The following is a 26,727-nucleotide window of genomic DNA, read 5'->3' as shown; positions in this document are numbered from 1 at the left end:
TGTAAACAGTTTCTTGTATTTCAGATTAATTTCTAAACAGGCTTAGTTAACAACTTTTTTTTCCACACAGACATCTATTTTTTTATTTTACATGTACATTATAGATATATATATGCAGTAATAACTATAGCGGTAATGAAGCTACACTTACTTTTTAATTCACTAAAACTTCATCCCCACCATGACATTTTTATGTAGAACTAAATGAAGCTCCACAGAAAATTCAAACAAATACTCTTCAAAAGCTCTTTAGCCAGGTACTTTACTGATGAGTTTAGAAACTAGAGAAAACTGTCAGCTCCCAAAGCCTAATTTTGTAGTACTTACCAACATATTTAGGAGATTGCACTGTAAGCCACATAGCTGACAAAGTGGATACAGTAATTCAGCAATAAATATTTGAACTGTTTTGATACTGAAGAGCTACAGTAGTTTGCATTAGTTTAGTCTATAAATGAAACATTCCAATCACTGTTTTTAAGGAAAAGGTGGCTCACTTTAATAACCACAGGCATTGGTCACTATTTAACGAACATTCTAAAAAAGTAATCACAATTTGTCCAATAGTTGTTTACAAGTGGATGGTATACATTAAGATACAGAGGTAGAAGTTCACTTTTACAATGCTTCACTAATACAGATTACCAAATTCAAGGCACAAAATTGTTTGCTTTACAAAAAATACTGTAAAAATGTCATTTGCTGTTCTACAACGTGAGTACAACTCAAAAAAAATCTTTACACCCTTCCATATTCTGCATGTAGAATTTCATCAGGCACGATTCTATTTTTCCTTTGCTAATAATTGGCATATGATCAGCACTTACATAAACAGTTTGTATCTCGGCTGAGTTGCTTTGTCTTTTAGGCACAAGTCCAGTTACAGAAATTCAATACAACAGCTTCCTCAGAGGGTGGGAGAACTCTGTCGGAAGTAAGAGTGAGGAGGAAGAAAAGAAACATAGTCTATAACAGTAGATTGGTCTCTGAAATACAGAGGGAAACAGAACAGAGTACATTTTGAATCAAGTGACTTGAAAAAAGTCAGTTTAACTCATTGATTGCATTCCTAGAAAACCAGATGCCCAGTACAAGTTTGCTCTGAGACTGACACATTCGCTTGCCTTTGAATCGGCAGAGATGTACTAACTTCTTTTTATCTTTGTTTAAATAGAACACACATGATTGCTACAAAAGAGAATTATACCACAATTTGGCCATGTGTCCTTTTGAGAGCTTGAGTGAGCAAGTGAAGAGATGCATTTGAAAACCATTCTTGGATTTGCTAAGAGGTCATGAGCAATAGCTTAACTCACAAGATTCCTCTTCCCCTTCCCAAATAACAGAGGGGAAAAAACAATTTCTGAAACACTGCATCTTCTAGTTGGAGACAGCTCTCATAAGTCTTGGCAGGCTGAGGAAGAGATATCACACAGTGCAACCCTACAAGTAGTATGATTAGTTTACTGTACATACAGTGATATCCTAAATGACAATGGTGGCAGCTACATTGTAAATCCACTTTGCTTACCTATCACATCTTCCAAGTACTCTAGTCAGTTTTATTTACAGTATATAAAAAACCTCACTGATTTTTAGAGTTCCATACACAGGTTTAGGACCCAAGAGAATGCCACAGTTAAGATGTTGACGTTTGCATCTGCTAGACGCATGTGCACTTCACAATTCAGTCACGTAACATTATCGTATTCACCTATAAGTGTTAGTCCATCTAAAACAGTGTTAAATTCCATTTTTTGCTTCATTGTTGTTTGTAGCCTGCTTCCTCTGAGCGATGAAAGGATACATACACTTGTCTGCTCCCAAAAATCGGTACATGCATACAACCGCTTCAAAAGGCAGAATACTGTGAAAAAGAGGTTATAAAGCTGTTAGAAGACAGCATAAAACAAAACCTCTACTTCCACAAGGTATTTGGTCTCCTTAAAAGCAACGTAACAGCTATTGGAGAGGTTTCTCAAGGGACTTAAAGGAATTTTATTTCACAAGGATATTTACAGAGAGAATTGGAATTATAGAGTCCAAACCACACAGACAAGGACAAAGAAGGAACATACTTATTCACATGGCTCCAGCTTAGACCAGATTTTCTGCTGCTTCTTCATGACCAATGTAATAACTTGTTTCAAAGATGTGGCAGAGGGTGGAGTGAGAAAGAGGGGTGGCAAGGGCATCACAGAAGCCCTGCTAAAAGCATCTGTACAAAGTCAGTCGGCAAAGGTCATCAGATATTCAAGGTGTTCTTTAATGTAGGATTAGTGTTAGTTAACATCATTCTTTGATCACTAGATGTCTGAAAATCTTGACTTGTATTCTAAACTCAATCATCCATCCTCAAAAAGAGAGGTCCAAAGTAAAGAGCTCAATTTCCTTTCTCCTCCTTCAGATAAAATTCCAAGAGGTGACTATGAGATAGATACCTGGCTACAGACCCTCTCCTTCCCATATCCGCAAAATATTACTTCTCTTTCAAGTGGCCTACTCAGGGGCTGTAGTGAAGGACTAAGACGGGATTTTCTCAGCCTCTGGAAATAGTAGCAGGCACTCATTCAGTGAAAAGCAGTGCACAAGATGTACCTGTTAGAAGTAACGAGCACTGAAACACTAATGACCACTGAAGCACTGAGAAATAGATGTCACTGGTACGGTTGTCCTCACTGCCACTAGTACTGCTTGTGCAGTAGTGAATGTAGGGCCTTTGATCTACGTGCCACCGCCTGGGGCATGAATTATGCAGAAGCTTTGATCTCCCTGTTGGAAGCTGAAGTGTTGAACCACGACAACCCAAAGGGCCTTTGATGTGACCGTTGCTGCAAAGGCACTGCTTGTGCAGAAAGCATTGAAGCACCCTCTGAGCTTGTGGCTGAAGAAGGCAGTTCTGAAAGATGCTGACAGTGGCCTTGATTTGTTGGCAGGAGACAAATACATACTCTCTTCCAGGAAAGAGGTGAGCGGTGAAGGGTCATTTAGACTTTGATGAGCCTGTCCACCATGACAGACTTGAGGCAGAGGAGAATCACTGCCTTGCAAGTTAACTAAAAATCACCAAGAATCTCAGTTTCAATCATCCCTTGCAGAAGGAAAATAAGACAGTGCTATATTTCAAAGGTTCCTCCTACACACTAGTTTTGAAACAAAAACACAGACAGCTGTGAAGCTGTTCTCTGTAAACTAGAATGCGAGTGATGTTGCATCAGTGGAATTGAACCAACTCCTGTATTACCCCACATCACTGAAATGTCAGCCTGGCTACAGATTAAAGAGTTCTCATAAAAAAAAAACTGTACTGTGACAGACAGAGAAAAGGAGGTAATTCCTTTAAATAGCCCTTCCTCCAAACTTAAGACTCAAAGTTTGCTCTGAATGCTCAGATTTTCAGATTCTCTGCCATATCCGTGCAAGTCCTACAGAACTACCAAGGGGAAATCATGCATGATCAATCTGATAGTTTTTTATGATATCATAACTGGCTGGTTAGATGAGGACAGAGCAGTGAATGTCACCTACCTTGACTTCAGCAAGGCTTTTGACACTGTCTCCCATAACATCCTCATTAGAAAACTCGGGAAATAGACAGTAAGGTGGATTGAGAACTGGTTGAGTGACAGAGCCCAGAGGGCTGTAATCAGTGGTGCAGGGTCAAGTTGGAGGCCTGTAACCAGTGGTGTTCCCCAGGGGTCAGTACTGGGTCTGATCTTATTTAACATATTCATTAACGATGGGGATGAGGGGACAGAGTGTATCCTCAGCAAGATAATACAAAACCGGGAGGAGTGGCTGACAGGGCTGTGCTGCCCTCCAGCATGATCTGGACAGGCTGGAGTGCTGGGCAGAGAGGAACTTAATGAGGTCCAACAAGCACAAATGTAGGATCCTGCACCTGAGCAGGAACAATCCCATGCACTGATAAAATTTAGGGGTAGACCTGCTGGAAAACAGCGCTGAGGAGCAGGATCTTGGAGTCCTGGCATACAATAAGTTAACCACAAACCAGCAATGTGCCCTTGTTGCCAAGAAGGCCAATGGTATCCTAGGGTGCATTAAGAAGAGCGTGGCCAGTAGGTCAAGGGAGGTCATTCTGCCCCTCTACTCTGCCCTGGTGAGGCCACATCTGGAATACTGTGTCCAGTTCTGGGCTCCCCACTTCAAGAGAGACAGGGTACTACTGGAAAGAGCCCACCAGAGGGCAATGAAGATGACTGGGGGACTGGGATGTCTCTCATATGAGGAAAGGTTGATAAAGCTGGTGCTATTTAGTCTGAAGACTGAGAAGATACCTTATCAATGTCGATAAATATCTAAAGGGTGGGTGTTCGTAGAATGGCGTTAGGCTCTCTTCAGTAGTACCCAGTAACAGGACAAGGGGCTACAGGCACAAGATGGAACACAGGAAGTTCCATCTAAATATAAGGAAAAACTTTACTGTGAAGGTGACAGAGCACTGGCACAGGCTGCCCAGGGGGTTGTGGAGTCTCCTTCCTCAGAGACTTTCAAGACCTGCCTGGATGCTGTCCTGCGTCATGTGCTCTAGGCAAGGCAGTTGGACTAGATAATCTCTACAGGTCCCTGTCAACTTCAACAGTTCTGTGATTCTGCAGGCAGAGACTCCTACACACTGGTTCTAGAGACAAAATAGCTAGAGGTTCCTTTGCTGGAAGCTGCCTCATGCTCCTTTCCTAAGGAAGAACCTAAACCATGGAAATAAGTCTACTAAAAAGAAAATAGGAATCTAAGTAGGATAAAAGATACCAGGAGGGTAAAACAAGGATGCATAATACATGGGATTTCAGTTTTATGGAACTTTCCAAGCAAGCAATCTATACTCATGCTAGCCAAGAAACTTGTGAATTCTAACAAAACAGCACTTACTGCCTCTGTGGGTGGAGGGTGTTTATAACCAGAAAGTGGAACTGCTCATGTATTCTACTAGTATTCTGTAGATTGTATTGCCAAACTGGCACTTCATCTCTTACCTTTTCATGAAGGTGACCATATACATGAGGCGAGGTGTGCAGATCATTGGCTGATCTGTAAGGATAGCTCTCATAGCCTGCTTCACACAGTATTCTGGTTTCAAGGGTGGAAGGAAAGGCTCAATTTCTTTTCTGAAATATGTGATTAAGACAGATTAATCAGATACATAAAGGACCATAGACTTCAATGGCGTGTTCATTAACTCACTTTCTTTGGAATGCCTCAGCAAGGACAATGACTTCAATCTTTTTGTATTCACTGTTAAGTTATAAAGACTACACTGGAGCTCAAAACTTGTATTGCCTAAGCACAAAAGGACAGAAGATACTCCAATGAATTCAGAAAGTCTCTCTTCCAAATCGAACACTACCATACATGAAAGCAGATAAGATAAAAATGTTTTTATAACTGTTAACAGTTTAGTTACCTTCAAGTACTTTTATGATGTTACAAACAGAGCAGAAAGAGAATTTTACTCACCTGATCCTGCACCCTCTAAACATTCCTGTGTCTACAAGGTAAGGGCAGACTAAAGTTGTTTTGATTCCATCCTTTTCAGCAGCCTTCAATTCATGGCTCAAAGACTCATGGAAACCTACAGCTCCGAATTTGCTGGCACAATAATCCTGTGTTGGTAATGAATGAAGAGGGAGGGGGGAAAAAAACAAGTTAAAAAGGACAAATATTTTGGCTTTGAATATGAATTCGTATAACTGAGGTGATTCTGCAGATTTTCAAAGCAACAACAAAAGACACCCACTGAATAGAGCATCACATCAACTCATTTATCACTTTAGAGACAATTAGTACAGAATCATGAAAGCAGGAAAGCTGACTGTAGGAGGATTCAAGTTTTTGAAGCTGGCAGGCTCACATGGCAAGTTACTCCAATTACCTGTTTGCTCAATATTCAATGTCACAACAAAGGACCAAGATACCCAATACTAATTTGGGTCAGATTTGAAAAAGCTTGGAGATTTGGCAGTGCATAGGTGTAAAAATCTCAAATACTTTACTTCTAAGGTTAGTTTCAGCAGAAGGTATAATGGAGATTTGAATGTATTAATTTTCAGAAAAGGATATAACTTGTATATATCATAATAACACTAAGTTCAGCAAGATTAAAAAATAACTGCACGGAGAGCAACAGCATTTGAGTCTTCCATTGAATATGTCCACCTCTGCTGATGGTCACACCTACAGTCTAGGAAATTTGCAGTTTTCTCAAGACAGTAAATACTCTAAAAAACACCTTAAGATACATTAATTTTTGTTATGAAACACTGCAGTTTAAGGTCCTGGACTGAGCCTTACCTATATGCAATGAAGCCTGTGCTTATGGAGTAATATAGCCATTATTCTGTTAGACACATTAATTCATTTTCACTAACTGAATGCTTTTTACTCACACTTGCATTTGTGGTAATGACTCAAAAAACAAGATAACAGGCTCTAATCTTAACCTAGTTTTACGTACCAAAAGTCTCACAAACTGGTGTTCTCAAACAGCTGCTAACAACTAGACAACCTAATGCTTATAACCGGGAGACTAATAAAGCAGGTGAGCCATATATTCTGGAAAGAAGGCTGACAGCCATTTCCTCAGAGAAACAGAAAACATTATTTTTGAAATTTTTGCCTTTGTCCTCAGGCAAAACACTGATGATGTTGACAGGAGTAGATACGTAGGCACTTGTCAGGTTCCTAAATTTCTCAGGTAATTCAAAGATCATTTAGCATTCTGAAATCCTAGGCTTTCACTCTAAGTGTTAAGTTCACCTGCAAAGTAGGTGATACAGTACTCAGCACCATAGCTTCCAAGCAGCTTTGAAGATTTGACTTTATTTTCTCTACCTGATAATACAAAAAAGCTTATCCTACACAAGAAGTGTCAAATTTGTTGTTAATTATAGTCTAACAAACCTCCACTCCAGCAGTACTGAACAATCCCAGTGAACTTGCAACTGTCACGATGTGTCCATGATTCATTTCCAGCATCTTGGGAAGGAACGCTTTAGTGGTCTACAAAATAATAACAATAAAAAAATCCAAAATAAAAAAAAATACTACACTAGTGATAATTTTTCAAAACCCACTATCTCATTTTATTATCAAGAATTTAGAAGGACAATCACCATACAGGTTTCGAACTTGAGTTTGTCAAAAGCGCTAACAGAAAACCTACAGCTTGTTTGTGAATTCAGACATTAAGAACTGTATCTCCAGAAATCCTAAGGTTAGAGGATCAAGTGAGCTCAAACATGTTTATTTTTCTGTAAGAGACTAGTTATCAGAAAGAGATAATTTGACCCTAAAATGGAAGTAACTTTAAGACAGAAAAAGGAATGCAAAGTGTTTAATTACACCATCCAGAAAGTCTGTGCTAAGAACAGTGTTGATTATCAGTTCTAATTATTTACAGCGCATTTCATAAGTTAGACACAGCTAGTTCTATCCAATGACTTATCTTAGGCATGTTACATTAAAAGAAATACTAGAGGCCGAGTTTTTGCTGATGCTACTTTTTACATATAATACAGCAAATACCTGCTAGTCTAAATTACTTCCCATCTTTACTAGCATCCATAAGCACTGATCTAAATAAAAAGGCAATATACATTTCTATTACCAAATCTTTATTTAAGAGTTTCAAAATAAAAGAAAATAAACCAAAAGCAAGTCTCAAGATGAAATTTTGATTCCAACCTCTGATTTTTCTGCTTCGACTATAGGAAAGCTTGCTTCTATTTAAAAACTTAAGTCAGAGTTAACACATCAAAAAAATTAAAATTTAAGCAATAAATTGAAGGCATTTGCTAGAAGATCACCCCTGCTAGAACACCTATCTTTGTCATATCTGTTTTCTGAACCTGAATCAACACTTTTAGCTAAGCATTAATCAGAGGACCATAGATGCTAAAAATAAATATCAATGAAGTAGTAAAATGGTACATGTTATGATTTACTTTAGATTTTAGGTTGTCAGTGTACTATATGCAAGATCACTTTTAAATTGCCAAAGAACTTCAGACAAACATGCCTAGTTAATATATAGATCTGTCAATGGCAGAGCTATTATTCTATTCTAATTCACTCAGTACCACAAATGTTTAATCCTCCCAGAAACTCGGTCTTCCCATGTAATTTGGATCCACACAGAGCATGCAAAAACCCCCTCAGTATTTGCTGCTCACTTAATTGCTGGTCTGAGTCAAGTCAGCTGCATTCTTAAAAAGATGTGCGAGCTACAGCTGAATCCATCTAATTCCATTCTTATGCTGTCTGCATTTTCCAATCACAGACGTCAGGACAGTTTTGCTCTAATGATTTTCACATGTTCTTGTACAACATTTTTGCCTGCAGGTGTTAAATGACTAATCCAGATCTCCTAACACCATACAAAAGAGTGTTTTCACTGGACAGCTGGCAGATGATAGAAGATTAACAGACCTCCTGACTCCTTGCCTTTTCTACCATTGATTCATACAACTCCCAGATTCTGTCGCAAGTGCATAATGAAGCTAATTATAAAAATTAATCTGAGAGCAAGTTGCCTTATATTTGTTTCCTTCCTCATGGCAGGGATCTCTAAACCTCTTATATAGAGCCTCAGAGAGGAATTTAGTTTGTTGTTAAACTAATCTGTGCCAGGCACACAAAGTTTCAGCCTCTCTTCCCATGCTGCATGGCAACAAAGCCCAGTCATCGCAGGACAGCACTGTCTGAAAAGGTAAGAGGCTTCGCTTGGACGGTACTGAAGTTTTACAGTGCAGTATTTGTCCATGCACTGTCTTATGCACCCCAACACCGACAGTGCATACACTCGCCCTGATTCTCTGTGCTGTCCCCATAGGAGATCCATGCTCCCAACTCAGTCCTGCTAACAATTTACTCCTCTCTGGAGCATTAGTCAGCTCCATCAGCAGTTTCCACTTATGTCTCAGTTATCTGTCCGCATCACATCGGAATGACTGATTGCCACCTCGCACTGCTAGAAAGCTTGATAAGGCAGACTGAAGTTCTGGCTGCAAACCACAGCAACTACAAAAAATGAAGGGGCACTTGCCGTGGAGTTTCTCTTGGAGGAGAGAAAGAAGTGGCAATAGATTTATTTTTTTCCCCTAACACTTTGAAGGCACGAATCAATGTTTTCTTCCAAGAGAAAAACAATAGACAAGTGCACCAAGCTTTGTTGGACTGACTTTTTAATGATATTTACTGTGGCACTGCCTTTTTTTTCCCCCCACCGAATATTATAAACTATAACTAGGTGTCTATAAGAGTCTATATTTACAGCTGAAGAGAATTTCAACAGATGTACATATAGAGAGATATGGGAAATAATCAGAACAACTGCAGGGCAGTAAATTTCAGAAAGCCAACTCAACTATGCCACTCTCCTTCAAAGCATAAAGATTACAAAGACTGAGTTTTCAGAGCTTGTGGCTAAAGTCAGCCATTTTCACCTGAGGGAAAATTGGCACCCAACAAATAAACCCTGTTCAGAAGAGTTCTGGGTGACGTCTTCAGCAATTGAAGTGCATACTGGACAACTCCCAGCAGCAGACCTGCAGTCACTTCATGTAAGTCATCTCTTAAAATGCCATTTATGGCCACACAGGAAAAAAAAAAACACAGCTCCTCTGAAGACAATAGCACTTCATGGAAAACTTTGCACGAGACCTCAGTGTTCTGAAACAGCCTGTCCAGAACAGGCCCCTGTACTTTGTCATGGGACACTATCCTGCACATCCACTTAAAACCTGAAGCTGACGCAGTCTATAAAGGTAGCACAACTATCATATGTAGAAAACTCAGCAGTCAACTATCAACATCTCAGCTAAATAGATGTCAGAGAAAGTCATCCTGGTTGCTGCCATCCTCCAGCCATCTGCAACAGCTGGGAGTCAGTACTTGAAAACAAGCCCTGTCAGAGGGAGACACACCCTATGGGGGAACACATTTCCAGTCTCAGAGTAAAGGCTTGCCCACTGCTCCTCCCAGCCTCCTCTTGCTGGGAAAAACAATCCCAAAGTGAAGTTATTCTCTTTTGTGGCATAAGCAATCCCCAAATAAATCAGTAAGACTGAGCTTTTGGCATAGCGCAATTCCTTGATCAAAGCAGCTTCCTCCATACTCTGGTCCCCAGTTTTTCTGCCTGTTACATAAACCAGATCAACCTAGTTTCTTGTTTCTAGTTTCTTTCAGCTTCAGCTACATCTGCCTACCAGACCTGAAGTCTTCTGTGTGTTTCATGTGCTGCTGAGAAACTAGTCAAGAGTTTGACCAGTTTGAGGCAAGATGCCTTCTGGGTGGCCTTCCCATCTGGAGTTTGTCTGAACAGGTAGTGCAGCCCACACCAGTCTTCTGAGGCAATGCATGAACATGCTAATCCTCCATCAAAAAAAAAAAAACACGTTATAAGGTACCAAGCAAGAAGTGTGTTCTGTCCATGGCATTAGAGACCCCCAAAATAATTCAAATCAGCTCAAGTGATTTAAACTATCTGCCTTCCGGTTTGATCCTTTAGATTTCAGTTTTACCTCTCACAGCTGCAGAAGACATGTAACCAAAACATTTAAGTACTTAAAGTCAGAGCTGAGTCTTTTATTAATGACAAACATAACACACTTTTCAACACTGAGGAGAAATCAGCAAGTAGAATATAGTGGATGAAAGGAATTGTATTGTGATGCATCAAGGAAGTTATAGTGTTCAACATAAAGAAATTTAAGCATGCTCTTCACTCAGAATTAGCTTTTTCTTTCATTCATTTTAGAAAAAAATAAAAACCCCAAAAGCACAGTACAAACACGCATTTTCTAACCTGCAGTAGTTTAGATATAGCAACTAAGTTGCTAGTTTAGATATAGCAACAGAGAACAGAGCTCTTTTTTTATAGAAAGTTTAACCTAGAATTTTTGGAGCCTAGAGATCAATTCCTAGTCTTCTAAGCATTTTCCTCTATGCTTCTGAATATACCAGTAAGAACAAACTATTCCCAGTAGCTGTAACCAAACATCTATTTCACACACACACAGCTTTAATGACTTATTTCTCACAAGTGTGAAACTGAACAAGCATTTACATGTCACTTCATAGCTTTCGTAATCTGTTCTCAACATTTTGGTTTACGGCAAATTAACTTCTAACAGTCTAGTGCTTCTTTCCTCCCCTTCCCCAAATTCTTTAGTTCCATTCTTAATGAAACAAAACTCAAAAGATTGTGCAACACAAAGAGCAGCACAGCTGCAATGTCAGGACAAATTAGTCTAAATACAGCAAATGAGAATATGAAGAAATACTGTTTGGGAAAGTGATTTTTTTAATTAAATTTTTGATTAATTATTCTTAAAAAAGAAAGCAAGAATCAACAGAAAACAATGTTAGCTGTATGCAACTCAAGACAATAGATACTGAATGCATAAAGCACAAAGTGGAAAAGTACATACTACCTCATGTTTATATCAAGGAAAGAAATAAAGCAGGTACCAAAACAGAAAAGTTCTTTAAGGTTCTATTTTTCAATACAGCAACTTTTTTCATACCTCCTGCCTTCTGTCAATGTTCAACAGCCTTTTAAAACTATTTTGATGGTGTAAACAAGTTGCTTTACTGCAAGACAGAAATTTCTTTATGACAAAAGAATAGTTAATTTTCCATACAGCCCCTTCAGGTAAGGAAGATGGAGTATAGTTGTTTTTCTGGAGTTGACCAAAGCAGGTGAATTTTTACACTGTACAGCGTATAGTGGTCTAACAGATGAGACATAGCTATTCCTCACTGCCAGGACAGCTGTGTAAGACTGCAAACAAGCACAACATTTGGGTAAATGTATTGTTTCATCTTTGTGTTAAACACTATTCGGCCAGTCCCAAGAAGCAAAACTGCTGTGATTAGCCAAGGACTCATCCAGATGACTCTGGGGACTAAGGTACCAGAGATAGTAACAGCCTGTTGCCATGTGTGTTAGTTAATTGATAACTATCATGAAGCAATGGGGGCCAGTGACAAGAAAAATGTTGTTCCAAGTTTTTGACTTAAACACATGTTAAGATTTTTCTCTCCCCCTCAGCACGGACACTCAGCCTTCTTTTTTTCCTCATTCTTCTTCACAGACCACAGGAACACAAACCACAGGTTCTCCTATTCACGTGCAGGACAGCAGGTTGCCACTCACTCCACAGAATGGAATACACACTCTTCCACATGTCCAAATTTCTCTTTCCATGTGAATGAAAATCTGGAAGAAGAGCACCTCTAACTCTTCCGCAGGCAAGCTGTGGCAGCCTTGCCTTAAAGCGTATTTGTCCAAACTGGGTAGTATAGCACTAAGGCACTACTGTACATTAAAAGGCAGAGGTGCCTGAAAGGCAGAAAAAACCCATGGCAGGCTTATCAGTAAATATACTGATGTTATTTTCAGGTACAGTCATGCAGCCCAGCTTATTCCAGAAGACAACTATTTAAAATAAATTTTATAAACACAGGGTAAAACTTCACTTCAAGATCACAGTGAAGGCCACACTGCTAAATAGTTTTAGAAGCCACCTTGAAAGCATAACCTAGGATCATGTAACTCTCAAAGAAGCATTTATTCAAGTTAGAAGCTATATTATGCAAAATGCCTTCTCACACAACCAAGCATGCAGTTACAAGCCTGGATTTAACCATTTATTTTCCTTCTAGCTTTTTTATTTGGTTTCAGTGAGAACTGAAAATACCTGCTTGTCGTTTGCACTATTATCTCAATCATTTTTCCCATATCATCTCCACAACCTTCTTAAATTCCATTATACAAGCATCTCCAAAATATTAGGTTAAGGTGAAATCAGTAACTCTAAGACTACACAAAAATACCAGGCACCACATTAAAAACTAGAGAGACCACACAGCACAAAAGACATAGCTCTGCCAGTAACAGGCTAGACAGAAGTCTGCAACTACTGTTGACCTTGCTAACATAAGGGACTAAAGCTGTACTTTAAAGGACCTCAGATGCCTCTGCTAACTGTTTTCAAGAAGCGCTGGCCCCCTTCTGGATAATTAGCCACTGTCTAGGTAAATATTTGAATAGCTGTGGAAATTAGTACTATTTTTGATCTTCCGTTTCTATTCTGAAGAAGTGTTAATGAAAAATAGGCCAGAATTACTCATACTTCCTCAACTAATGAATTAAAAAAAAAGAACATCACACATTTATCTCTCAATTCTTGATGGGTCTACACAAATCTCAGAGCAAAAAGAATCAGAAGATAAACAAGACATCCTCAAGACAAGCTTCTATGTACATCTGTACTAAAAGCATGAAGAGAAGCTAGTCAGGGATTACCCTCAAGTGTGTCTTGAACAAGCCCTGTGTTCAAAACAACAAAAAAAAGCTAGACTTTCCAACATTTCATCTCAAAAGGAGTCCCTTAGTTATTTAGCTGCTGGCAGGCAACACAACCTTCAATTTCTCACTAAAGCTTTATTTGTCCTTCACATAAAACCCCACTGTTTTGGGGCCATGGGGATTCCTTTAATATTGAACTGCAACAGCAGTTAATGCTTAACATACATGCACAGTAATAATGTTACAGTTGCCTTGCAACCAGAAGCTCATGAAAGAACAAGATAGACTTAAACAGAAGTCTATAACAATGATGAGTAACAAGGAAAGCAAAGCCACTCCCCTACACCTCCCCAATACTTTGAATATCCTACATTTGTGGACAGAAACTACAGATAAGATCTACCCAGGTAATCAGGTGAAGGTAACAAAATAAGGTAAATACTCCAAATAATTAAGTCACAATGAAAAGCTACATCAGTTAATTTAAAATTGTATTTGATTTACAGAAGAATAAACATCTTTCTTCCTCTCTCCCACTCTGCATGAAATACTGTTTTGAAGTGTATGAAGTCTTAGCTTCATAAAACCATGTTATTTGAAGTATTTAATTCATTATTAATTCTTGTTAGTAATTAACATTCCTGTTTTCTCCATTCTCATGACTGATCCGTACAAATAAAATCTCCTGCTTCCCAAAACACATATTTAATCACCTGCGAAGCATCAAAATTGTACAAAAGGAGGTTAAGTCTTATTTGCTGAAGTTTGTAAGCAGTAAGAAACATCTGTCATGCCATTCGCTAAAGAAGTATGCTACAGTCCACATTTACACAACTACCTTGTTTAAGCATTTGTAGAATTTAAAGTCCAGTTTCAAAATCTCTTCAGTTTTCAAAGCCAATAGTTAACCACTGTTTCTTGTGAAGGATTCAGTTACTGCAGTGGTTCCTCTTACATGGAGACAACTCATGTTGAGTATATCAGAAGAATGCTGAAACTGAATTAAGTAGTTTCCTTAATCAGAACTTAGTGCCACAGAGCTGTTTACAATGGGGAAGCAGTAAAGATAAGGTAAGTAATGCTATTTAAAAAAAAAAAAGAAATCACAGGAAACTAATACCACTAGTTATCTCTAGAATTAATCATTGATTTCCACTCTTTACTACTAGAACCAATTATGCCATGCCTAGAGCAACTGAACATTGCCTGGCTAAATTGCCGTTTGTATAGTTTGTTAACAAGGCTTAGTTTAAAAAGGGTTGTGTCTACAGAGAGTGGCATATGAAAAGTGCTTAGGGAAGGACATTGCAATAGAAACTTTTGTTACTGTTGCCTTATCACATCACTACATTGCCTCCTCCTCCCCTTTCTTTTAAGGGCTTCATTTCCTGTGATCTTACCCCAAACTGGGTAACTACAACTGGAGTAGAAAACAGCTGTGTTCTCCCTCTCATCTAAAGGGTAGGTTAAGTACTGAAGAATGCTACCTAAAGAATACATCTGCTTCAGAAACTTACTTCTTGAGAGTCAAGGTGGAAAACTTAACATTACCTATGGTTTATGGTGGTCTGCTGCTAACTGAATTCCCATCTCTCTCACATCAAGCTTTTCATCACTCCCCCGCTACTGCATCACATTAGATTTTGAGTGCACCTTTACCTAGGGCAGGTCTTTAGGTGCTTATCACACAGCCAAAGGTGGCACTGACTTCTCTGTAAGAACATTTCACTTCTGTTTTGAGAGGCCACTACTTCATGTGCTTCTTAATGCATGAAGTAGCTCAGGCATTTAAGCTGAATTACGCTTGTTACTTCTATACCAGCAAGTGGAAGTGATGGGACTGGTAGTCAGCCTCTATTTTTCTGCTCCTGAGAACTTTTATGTTCTTCCTTCCTGAGAGGAAACAGATTTTAGATTTACATGATTTTAAAAGTATTTCCACCCTCAAGTGTCAGGCCTGTCCTGTAAAGTATCTGATATTTCTAATGACTATACACCACCAGTCATTTCTGTGAAAGCATCTTGCTGCCTTTAAGGGACATGCTTGTATATATACCACCATAAATGCACACCAGCTTGCCTATTTTAATCTGTACTTGCAGACAGCACTTATCACTTTGCTAATCTGTAACTGCTTCATAGATATGTAGCAGTATATATCATTGTTTAAATCATTGACTTTATATTTAGACCTCTTCCCTCCAGGGTTTGCAAATCTTTGATTTCATAGAATTGTTTAGGTTGGAAAAGACCTTTAAGATCATCAAGTTCAACCATTTCATATGGCTATGAAAAATGAAGCACATTCTCACAGGTTGCCCAAGAGAGGCTGTGCACATTTCCATCTTTGGAGATACTCAAAAGTTGTTTGGACATGGTCCTGGGCCACTGGCTTTAGGTGGCTTTGCCTGAGCAGGGGGGTTGAACCTGATGATTTCCAGAGGTCCCTTCCAACCTGTCACCATTCTGTGATTCTCTGAACTTACATATATATCAACTCCCTGCTCAAGAGCCTGTTTCTGTTCCTCTCACAGAGGAAGAGGTTCATAAGCCATCAGAGACTTTGCCCTTTTGGTTCCCATGTTGAATCACAGAATCATTAAGGTTGAAAAAAGACCTCTAAGATCATTAAAGTCCAACCATCAACACAACACTACCATAACCACTAAACCATGCCCCAAAGAGCCACATCTACACATTTTCTGAACATCTCCAGGGAGAGTGACTCCACCACTTCCCTGGGCAGCCTGCTCATGAGTACTTCACAAGTTTATGCCTCATCACCCTTCCTCTCATTCTATCACCAGTCATTTAATTAACTGGAAAGGATGCCAATTCCTCTGCCATATTTCTCCTGTACTTCCTCTAGATGATCTCTTGCCTGTAATAAAATACCCTGCTCTGTCTGAAAAAGTGGCTGTTCTACTTCCATCTCTCCTTCTCCTTCGGTCTCAAGTGCTTTCAGCCGAAAACAGCATCCAATGAAGCAGTGCAGAGTACTTAAGATTAATTTCTTGTGGCATTAACATTTTCAGCTGAGTCCAGAACATACACACACCACATTGTTTTAAAACTAATTACGTCCACTACCAGATATTAGTTGCCCTCCAGTAACTACTCTTCACTCGCTTGCCAGCTTCTTACCGGTATTCTGAGCCCTCACAGACAATTCTGTCCACTTTGAATTTTAATGGCTCTTAAAGCTCAGTCAGAGCAATCACACTGGATTTTCAGCAGCTATCCATTAACAGAGGAAAGGACAGTATCTCTGTTTAAGCAGCGCACACATGTAGAATTGTTGCCCATGATGTTTGTTGTGGATTTCAACTGCCAAACTAAAAGCTGAGCGGTAGGTAAGATGGCATGGTAAGAGGGTTGTTGGAGGCCTACCTATGTGTTTATCCTGCATTACACTGCAAAACAAGATATAAGTCTGGACTGCAACAGAAGCTGGGAACTAATGTATACATGCAGACTTCTCCAGTCAGCATAAATTTAAGGCATGACCAAGCATGAGAACTGAAGCTTTCAAAGTACTCATGCTCAAAAGCTGACCTCTTCCCTCCTGCCCAAAGGCATCTTACTAGACAAGCTGATATTTACCCTCCACTAATATTAATCTTATTATTTTCTCAGTCTATCATAGCTACCAAACCACAATTACTATTCAATTTAAAACAAGTATTACGCAGTTGGCAGCAGTCACTGAAAATTAACATGTGAATCCTGCTCAGATCCACCATGTCAGCATTTGAGCTTTCCACATACCCAGAACTAACACAAAGCTCCAACATGGCTATGACTGCTCAGTTACACTCCTGTAAATTCAGGAACTTAAGTTAAAATCCCAATAGGTAGGACTACTAACCTCGTATTTTTTTTCAGGCAGATCTGTCAGTAATGACGACCAAACTTGCATTTATTCAAATATCAATGTTGACATTACTGTTTGCTGATCAAGTGATATAAGAAGTTAAAACTTGGCTACTCCTTTGCACAAGAGCTGGTTTAAGCTCTGTAGAAGTCGGGAAGACTAGAAATTCTGCTTTGTTTATATACTGACAAATGGCCACGTCAAAGGATTTGTAGTGTTTCAGAGCTATGTTGACATTAGTGTAACAAACACATTAGTCCCTCACCTTCATTAGCACAAGTTTGCAGCAAATGTCCAACCATTTGGAGAGCAGTTATTTATTGCCAGCTATTTGATAATCTTGACAAAAATGAAAACATGCCCCTATGAGTCAGTGAAAAATCCACACAACAAATTAATTTTACAACTATTAGATAAGAGCTCAGAGTATTCTGTTCAGTGAACAAGAATACAATCCAACTTTTAAATACACATTTTTCTCCAGCTTGCCATAAGCTTAGTCATCCTCTGGAATATTTAGCAACACTTAGTATTTCAGTCTGCATGCATCCAAAAAATTACTAGAAAACAGTACTGTTAGAACTACTTACAGAAAATATGAAGTCATCATTCATGTTTTACAATTTATGTAAGAGACTTTTCAAGAAGTCATTAAACAGGAAGACTGCCTCACATTTTATTGATATCTTACAGCCAGTACCTCCATAGGACTGCAATTGCTATAGTACTTGCTTGCAAATGAATTTTACTCCTCCTTTCCAACTCAGTCACTAAATCTTTGTTTTGAATCAATTACTTTTTATAAAGTGATTATGCCAAAATTGAGTATCTCACAAGAGGAACAAGACTAGAAAGAAAGTTCTCCTTTCCATGTAAGAATCTTACTTAGTGGAAATAGAAAAATAAAGATATTTTACTTGAATGAAAATTTAGCTTCAAAGTTTGATGAGGAAACAGTAAGATCATAGAATTCTCCAATTCACTACAAAGTATCTCACTGAATAAGAAGTAACATTTTTAAAATACACAGAGATTAGAGCTTTTAAAAACCACAGTGTTTGTGTCATACTTCTCCTCATCTTTCCAAAAAAAGGGCTGTGAAGAAAATAGTCTTAACAGGTAAACTTTTGCTGCATAAGCCAGTCTAAAATGACCATAAAACTCCTATTCTAGAAAATCTCCCTAAGAATTACATTTCATTAAATGGCAGCAAAGGTCCTATTCCTCCTCATCCTTTCCCCAACACGCTGGCTAGTCCAAGTCTGAAATGTTAACAAGGTGATTCTAGTCTCCAGACAGAAAAACTAAATTGGCCAAGAAAATGAACAGCTTTCCTCCTCCTTGCCTTCAAGCCAGCTGAGCTGGCTCACCCAAGGAAAGATGAATACCAAACGCAGCGCAAAGTAAGTGCAAGGGGTGGTCCCATGCAACAGCTTGCCACCGCTAAGCTGCCTTGTAGTTTAATCCTAAGTCAACAGACATTTTGGACAAGTTACTTTTAAGTATATGCTCAAGCACTTACCCAAACTAGTGCTGAAAGGGGAGTGCTCAAGAAGCTGTCACACAAGTTCAAACAGATGGCAGAAGTGACCAGGACACATTTAGGTGCAGAATTCAACAGCCAAACAAACTTGAATTTCAAAAGGTTCACACCAAGTCAGCCACCTCAGCTCTGCAGCTGTTCCAGTATTCCTTGGCCTACCATGCCCTTCCATCCCAGTTGTGATAACTTACTCTGTCAAGTGTTAATTTGACTGGCATATAAATCATTACACTAATATAATTATTTACAAGAAAAGAGTGTTCATTCAGAAGTGTAGGTGCAGATGTAAATTTCCCTCCCATTTGTGATATATCTTCTTTCAAACTAAACCCTTGGAAACTGAGATTCTACCACTCTCTAAGCCTATGCCTACTCAGCTACACTGGAACTGCATTTTGAAAGACTTTTGCTTTTTTTAATAGACTAAGAAGCCTAAGATCACAAAGCATACAGCATCACAGATAAACAAGCTTCAGTTTGCCACTGCAGAAAGACCTCTACCATTTCTCATAAAAGACAGACAAGAATCATTAACTCAGTATTACTAGCAGCACAAATAGGCAGAAAACCTTAAACATTAAGGGAGCAAAGTTTATCATATGAGAATGATGCTTTGGCTTTTACATACAGAGGACTGTAGAAAGGTTTTGTACTAGAGATATATAACAAAAAAAATCTTCCCCCGCCAAAAAAAAACCCCCAGAAGTGAAATCAAAGCATGAAACTCATTGGGGAAGAATAATACTTCACAGCTGATAAAGCTAAAAGTAGAAAACATTTTAAAAGTGCAGTGCTAAAATGGCAGGGATGGTGCTAGAAAATGTAACATTTATCTTTCCTCAACCTGTCCAGTCAGAGTAATTGACGACACCGAGAGCTACAGAAAAGGATTGCTCACCCACACAGATCAGTTAAGACAGGCCTCAGGCAGTGATGCAAACACTAGGTTAGCAGGACACTGACCCACCTCATAATTAGGATGGCTTTTCTTCACAGTTGAGCATATGAACACTCCTGCCTTCTAGAAGTCTGCTATAGTCAGTCATTAGAGAAAGTTAGTAACATAATGACACCTCAGTAACTTAGTTACTTTTTATAAAATAAAAGCAAATGTTACTTGCAGACAGAAGAAACAGGAACTCCATTGCTCTCTTAACCTCCACAGGATGACAAAAGCATACACAATCTTTTAGACCGAGTATTTCACTCAACAGTAAAATGCCACTCTCTCCACTTCTAGCAAGGTTAGACAGTACGCTGGCAAGTACTATCGCTCCATGCAAGGTGTTCCTTCCCCATATCCTCAGTAAGTAACAGTATAATATCAGACCAAAGTCAATACAGAAGTTGCTGCTTATTCAGCTGACCTACCTCATCCCACAAGGAGCAGAAATTTAATCACCACCCTGATCGCTCATCCAGGATCATTTCTTCAAAGCTGAAATCCTGCAAGCATTCATTTGGTTCACTGACATGTCTCCGACGCTCAGAAAATTCACAGGAGACTGAAGACTGAGATTATCCAAAGTGCTTTACCTCTGCAAGCTATACTACAACTCCAGCATTTAGATGGCTGTAGAAATGCAAGCCACTAATAACTGATTATTATTCCAAATAGCTTGAAAAATCTTGGCATGATCTCTTCAGGACAACTTTCCTTTTCTTATTGGAACTTTCACATTGCTTTTTCTGTGAAATATATCACTGTTTTTACCTAAACTCTTCAAGCTTCATATATCTTAGTGCATGGAAGTAACTGGTTGATCACACCTTTAACTGGTTTATCACACCTTACGGTACCATCTTGAACATCAGTTTAAAGGCAGCAAACAATCCTAGGGTCACAATTTGAGAATCTCTATTTTCTGTTGTTTGAGGGTGAAAATCCATGTACCTTTCAAATGGCGCAGCAAATTAACTTCCAAAGTATGTCCAACAGAAACTGTCACATAATCTCAGGCATAATTGAAGCAGTTTAGGGAAAGCATTCTGAAGGGTCATTTCAGATTTTTAACTGACTGGGATGAAAATCATTATTAAAGAGAAGGGAAGGAAATGCATGAATTCAGCTGCTGTTTGAACAGAAAAGGTCAGCATTCTCCAGCATGCAAGGTTGATGCTCTAGCATAGAAAGTATTCACAGGAAGGCTGGTGTTGTGAATAACACTTTTGAAGCATTGCTAATTAAAGAAGTAAAAAGTGCTCTAAGCTCTTTTGTTCAGACTCCTTGATAGGCAACTATTCATTTATCAGGGAGATACAATAGACAACTGAAAACCACAACTGAATAGCCTGAATTGACCTCAAGGACTAGAGTTGAGTTACTTGTGGAACTACAACTCAATGGGCAGTGGTCTGGAATCCCAATTATAGGAATCATATGAATTTAAGCACCTATACAAGGCAAATGAAGGGGTGCTTTTTTTAAGACTAACACCAACCTACCATCCCATCACAAGATGCTTAATTATGCTTGCTGACTCTTTAGATGAGTACCTTGTCTGGAGAGTCATTTTCATCCTCACTCATGCCTCCTCTGAAACTGATACAAGATCCCTTCTACAGCCAAAGCTTCGACATCCGAGTACCTGAACTAAACGGTTTGGGTTGGTGCGCCCTCCAAAAAAGGATCAGAAAAGTGAAAAACTTCCAAGGGCTTTTTTGAAAATGAGCACTACAACTAAAACATGACTATGAGACTAGATCACAGATACACACAGACTGCAAAATACAAGTTACAAAATTAAAGATTGCATGCTGGTGACAACTGTGCTTGACACAGTGCTAGGCAAGCTCCTGGTAGATCAGAAAGTAAATCTGCGAGGAAAGCTCTGAGCCAGTAGTCTTGGGCCTGCTCAAGCTCCAGAAATATACATCCACCTATTTATTTCCTAAGACTTCTGTTACATACATTCCCTTATTAAACAGGAAAGTGCAGTTTTCTAGAGCACGCATCTGGAAGATAGTATTTCCTCAGTTGATAGATTCCCTCTATTTTCTTGAGAAATGAACCCAAGAACATATGAAATGCAGAACCATACCAAAGCACTTACAAGTTTTAAGTACAGCTAATATGACTATTTCCTTAGCTAAGAGAATGACTGCTTTTTCCTTCATATTCACTACCCAGCATGCTACCACAGTATATGAAACACATGTGCTGTCCAGGGTAATTTACTAGTGGCATATAATTAGAAGCATTTTGCAAGGGAAGAGTTAGTTTTGACGACACTTTTTGGATCACATGCATATGTTTTGCTTGAACTTGATCCAACTAATTTTTCAAAGACAAAAAGTCAAGAACATGTAGATTAAAATTTGTAAGCAACCTCATGCATCTTGGGATACATTATCATGAAATAATAAAAAAATAAATCAATTAAAGCAGCTAAATCGACTCGCCCAAAATCTTAAATATAGCTAACTGGCCTGTTAGCAAAATGTTGTGTTTACACTTGATCACAGATACTAGAATCCTAGAGATGAAAGCAAAAAAACTGCCACAAGACTCAGCACAGTATAGTTTCAAATAATATAATGTAAGCTGCTTTTTGTTATGCAGAAGACTCAGTGTGAACACTAAATGTAATACTTCCATACTAAGTTAAGCTACAGGCATACCTAAGCTTTATTTAATACTGGGGAGTTCAAAGAGACTAGAATAGCAGTACATAAGTATTGATACATTATAGATAACTATAAGCTACTATTATTTCCTAAGGATTTAGTAATCCTGTCAGTCTATTTAGACTGACAACTACAGCAGCTGCATATATAGGTATTTGATTTAGTGACTGAATTAACTTTCTTTCCAAGGTATATTTAAGTTTTAAACAATTTATAAACGCCTTAATTGCTTGAGTAGTATTTTCTTCTTTACTCCCTATTTAGCTCTTCCTGTGTTACTGTCAGCCCATCTAAAAGATTTGGTCAACCCCTGCCAAAGACAAATATACCTGCATAACATCAAAAATCTAGAAGTCTGTAAGAGAATGAACATAACTACTCCAATTAAGCCAGAAGTACTCAAGTGTTCAAACGTAGTCCCTGACTTATGTGGTTTATTTATTTATTTAATAAAATATGACAGAGCTGGAGCTGAATGCTTTTGCTTCCCCCTTTTGGTAAGCTGAAGAGAACTCCTCTAGGAGGAGAGAGCTTTAAGCTGAAAGTTTTGGAGGATCCACTTGACAGGGAAATGCAGATCACTGTTCTCTCAGAGGTGAATGCTGAAGACCTGCTGTACAGAAGAACCCTCATGTCACAGAACTTCACGGACCCTGATAATCACCTTGCCTCTGCCCCTCCAGAAATACCACTTAACCACCAAATCTAGAAGGATTTCCCAGGTACTATACTGATGTATAATATTAATACCTACTTACCCAGTAATAGCATTATTCTTCCAGAAAAAAAAGTTAGCGTAGTTATAAGAATCTCAAACTGTCCCAAAACAGGACTTTGCACAGTAGTTTTATCAAACACAGTCCCACAATCTAGGACACAGAATTCTGATACTTCACTTAGGTTTCATTGTAAAACCACACAATAGAAAAATTGTTATTCCTCTATTTGCTTAAAATCAATTAAGCAACAGCTTTATCTCATACTGGGATTTAACATTTTTCAAATCTGACTCCCGACATATCACAGGAAGATATTTTCCTAGTCTGTAGAAGTTCAGCTCCAGTAATTGGCAAGTGCAGCCAAATAAGTCATTACTCTTGCAACAGACTGGCAGGCAAGATAGGGTTACACTCCTGCTACAGTTTTATGCATCTGCAAATTACAGCAAACCAGAGCTGGCTTGTTTCAAACCAGGAATGGATTTTGTCCCTATGTTTTCAATATCAGAAGCATTCAAGTTATCACAGCATGAAATAACAGGTTTTTAATACTGCAGTGGATTTTATGCTGTGGAAATTGCTACATGATGCAGTGGTGACATGTTTATATAGAACACTCATAGGAAGGATTATACAAATCATGAATGTCAGCAAAATCAAAAGCATCTGTTGAGGCTGTGGCATGCTGCTAAGGCTCTCTTGACTGCCAGCTTGTGATAGGTACACAGTCCAGCTGGAGTCACAACAGCAAAACAGTGACAGACTTTCATGTCACTGCCTACTGCAGAAGTTGGGCAGCCTTCAGATCATAGCAGCTAACATGAAGCAAGCTCGGATCACCTGCACTCTGCACAGACAACAGGCAATCAATCTTATATCAAATGTTTAGAGAGGGCAGTATTAGAGTCCCACTTTAGGTTTTTATATTAGAAGCACACGGAGCCTTGATTAACAATCAAGGGATGAGGAAGAATTTCTTTTGTCATGCATTAAAAAAAAAAAACACAACACAAAACAAACCCCCAAACCCCCAGCAAAAGTCCCAGAAGTACAGACATTTAACTACTGAAACAATATTACATGGAAGATCCATGTCTTTATAAAATCCATTTACAGCTTTTTGGATGAAACACCCTTCAAGAATAGTTAAAAGCCTACATAATGCTCCAGAGTATTAGCTTTGCTTTTGGACCACCAGTTTAGCTGACATGAAAAAGACTAGCTGTGTAAGACTTCACACATCTAGACACATTGTTTCATTTAAGTCAGCATTGACTTGCATCAAGAAAGTTGGCTTCAAATCAGCTGATTCAGATAATATCTTACGAATTAAGCACTATTACTTTTAAGAGAAGTCCACCCACTGTTGGTCAAGCCAATCTTTTCTGGAATCATGAAGGGGAAGACAAGGAAAAAAGCTTTGTCAACAACAAAGGAAAAACGAGAAAAAGCAAAGCAGGACACAGGATCTGCCAGAAGCGTACACATGAACAGATCCTCAATTAAACATAAAGGGTGTTGACTGCTCCTAAGAAGCTTAAGCCAAAATCTCAAGTTGCACAGTTCAGATCTAACTATACCTTTTTAGATTAAAAAATAAATAAATTTTAAAGTTACTCCGCTGTAACATTTAGAGATCAAGGAAAATGTTATGGAAACCAAATAATAGCAATACTAGACCCTAAGTTTAGTTTTCTATTACCCTAAGAGATTCAGAGCACACAGAGGGTGCTTTAAAAAGGTCTCAGAAACAATGTTATAAATAAGTGTATGACTTAGGCCTGAAGGAAGAACAGCTGGAGCATTTAGGATCCTCCCATATTTTAATTCACGGTGATGTCATAATTTAGAGTTCTTGGAAACTCTGTCAATTCTGCATTTAAACCACATCAGTAAGTCTTAAATCTAGTGCACATAAACTGGTGCTCATGCAAATGGATAAGTTTTATGAAGGGGAACATGCAGAGCTCTTAGTTGTAATAAGTCTTATGAGCATTCTCAAAACCTTTCAAATTGCCTTCAGATATACTTTCAGCATTTAAGAGTTTCGAAACATACTCATGTACACTGAAGTTTAAGCACTCTCTCTGCAAGCTTTACAATACATTGAAAAAAGAGTGTTCTGCCATTAAGAGTGTTCACAGCACAGATCTGAAGAGGCTTCTTCAGGGTTATGAAACGGCATTTCACTTCCATGTTAAAAGAGTAAAGTTTGGGAGGGCCTTTTAAGTTTTGAAGATGAGGCATTTTACAAAATTTTACTACAGTCCAGCCAAAGAAGGCTTAAGTTGAAGTATATTTCAAATTGCTTAATTCTTTGATTGTTATGCAAGTGTATTTCATAACCTTATTTGAAGGACCAAAGAACAGTTTTAACACTAACAATGGGCTCAGTCTGATAGCTAATGCTAACCCAAGTGTGCATCATGCCCTCCTTCGACACTCCAATTTATGTAACTCCACACTACCGTGGGCCTGAAAATAAACCACACAGGAAAACAAGGTTTAGACAGACAAAAAGAGTAAGATCACATAGCTCATTCTCCTTGATTAGCAGCTGCTAGTTATGGAAACAATATCACCCCAGAAACCACATTAAAGATTTTCTTACTTCTACTGGCAGCCCTGAGAGAATGCTATGAGGACAAATACACAGGATTCCTGAAAAAGTGTTCTTGGCTTGATTTCTTGAGAAATCTTTTTCTCTTTTCCTCCCAGCCTTCAAAAGGAACAATTTGCCTTCAAGGCAATTCAAACAACATTTCCAACAGGGGTTTTAAGTATTTTCTCCAGAAATATGCAAGTTTGCTATTGTAGCCATCATTAAAACAGCATCTTAAAGCTGCTAACATGCTGGTAGAAGACTATGGGAGGAAGGCTGAGAAGCCATTCGTTAACAGTAACCACCTTTAAGCAGATCCAGAAGTTATGCTTGCAAAGGATTTCATATGTAGGGCTACAGAAAAGGGCACACGACTTGGAACTCTGAATTCTAGGAGAATATAGCTGATTTATGCGTATTTGTTAATACTTTAAATACCCACCGTTGCTGTTAAACAGAGCAGTAAGTTAAAAATAAGAAACGTCCAAGGCAGCGAGCTTGCAAATTAAAAGGAGCAAGTGCAAAACTTAAGGACACAGAAGTTGAGCAACAGCAGTTAATTTCCCAAAATTAACTGACAAAAAAGGGCGGCAGAAAGGAGTTTATAATTACCCAGAAGTGTGCGTGACAGTTGACCATCATGGTCCTCTCAATAAGCTCATCAGGACACTCCAGAAGATGGTGCCCGGAGACCACACCAGCATTGTTAACCAGGACGGACACCTCACCAACCTCCTTGCGGACCCTCTCAGCTGTCGAGTAGACATTTTCTCTTTTGCCCACATCACAGGTGTACGTGTAAACCTGCAAGTTGCAAGGGGGCAGCGCATCTTTTTCTCCATCTCCAGCTACTAAGACAAAAGAACAGGGTGGGGAGGATAAAGTTCTTACTTGTATTTAGACATTCAAACAGCCGAGGGGAAAGAGCTACAGCGTTACGGTAAATGTTCTATTTACTTTGGTGTCACCGCAGCACACAAGGACTCTATTTACAGTCTATTTACTGTTGCTGCCGAAGCGTCTTAAGGAAAG

At 38.8% G+C, this 26,727-nt stretch overlaps 1 protein-coding gene across 1 annotated transcript; it reads right to left on the bottom strand.

Moving 5' to 3' along the window:
• Positions 1–474: 474 nt before the first annotated feature.
• RDH10 (retinol dehydrogenase 10 (all-trans)) lies at positions 475–26,546 on the bottom strand (the record flags this gene model as incomplete). Its single annotated transcript, XM_009866744.1, has 5 exons — positions 475–1,867; positions 4,995–5,126; positions 5,476–5,621; positions 6,919–7,017; positions 26,308–26,546. Coding segments are annotated over 5 exons (740 nt in total), but the record flags the coding sequence as incomplete, so codon positions are not given.
• Between the last annotated feature and the right edge of the window lie 181 nt (positions 26,547–26,727).

This window comes from Apaloderma vittatum, unplaced genomic scaffold (genome assembly GCF_000703405.1).
Source record: "Apaloderma vittatum isolate BGI_N311 unplaced genomic scaffold, ASM70340v1 scaffold20523, whole genome shotgun sequence".
NCBI lineage: Eukaryota > Metazoa > Chordata > Aves > Trogoniformes > Trogonidae > Apaloderma > Apaloderma vittatum.
Note: the sequence above shows the minus strand (reverse complement) of the source record. Positions and strands in the feature narration are given on the sequence as shown.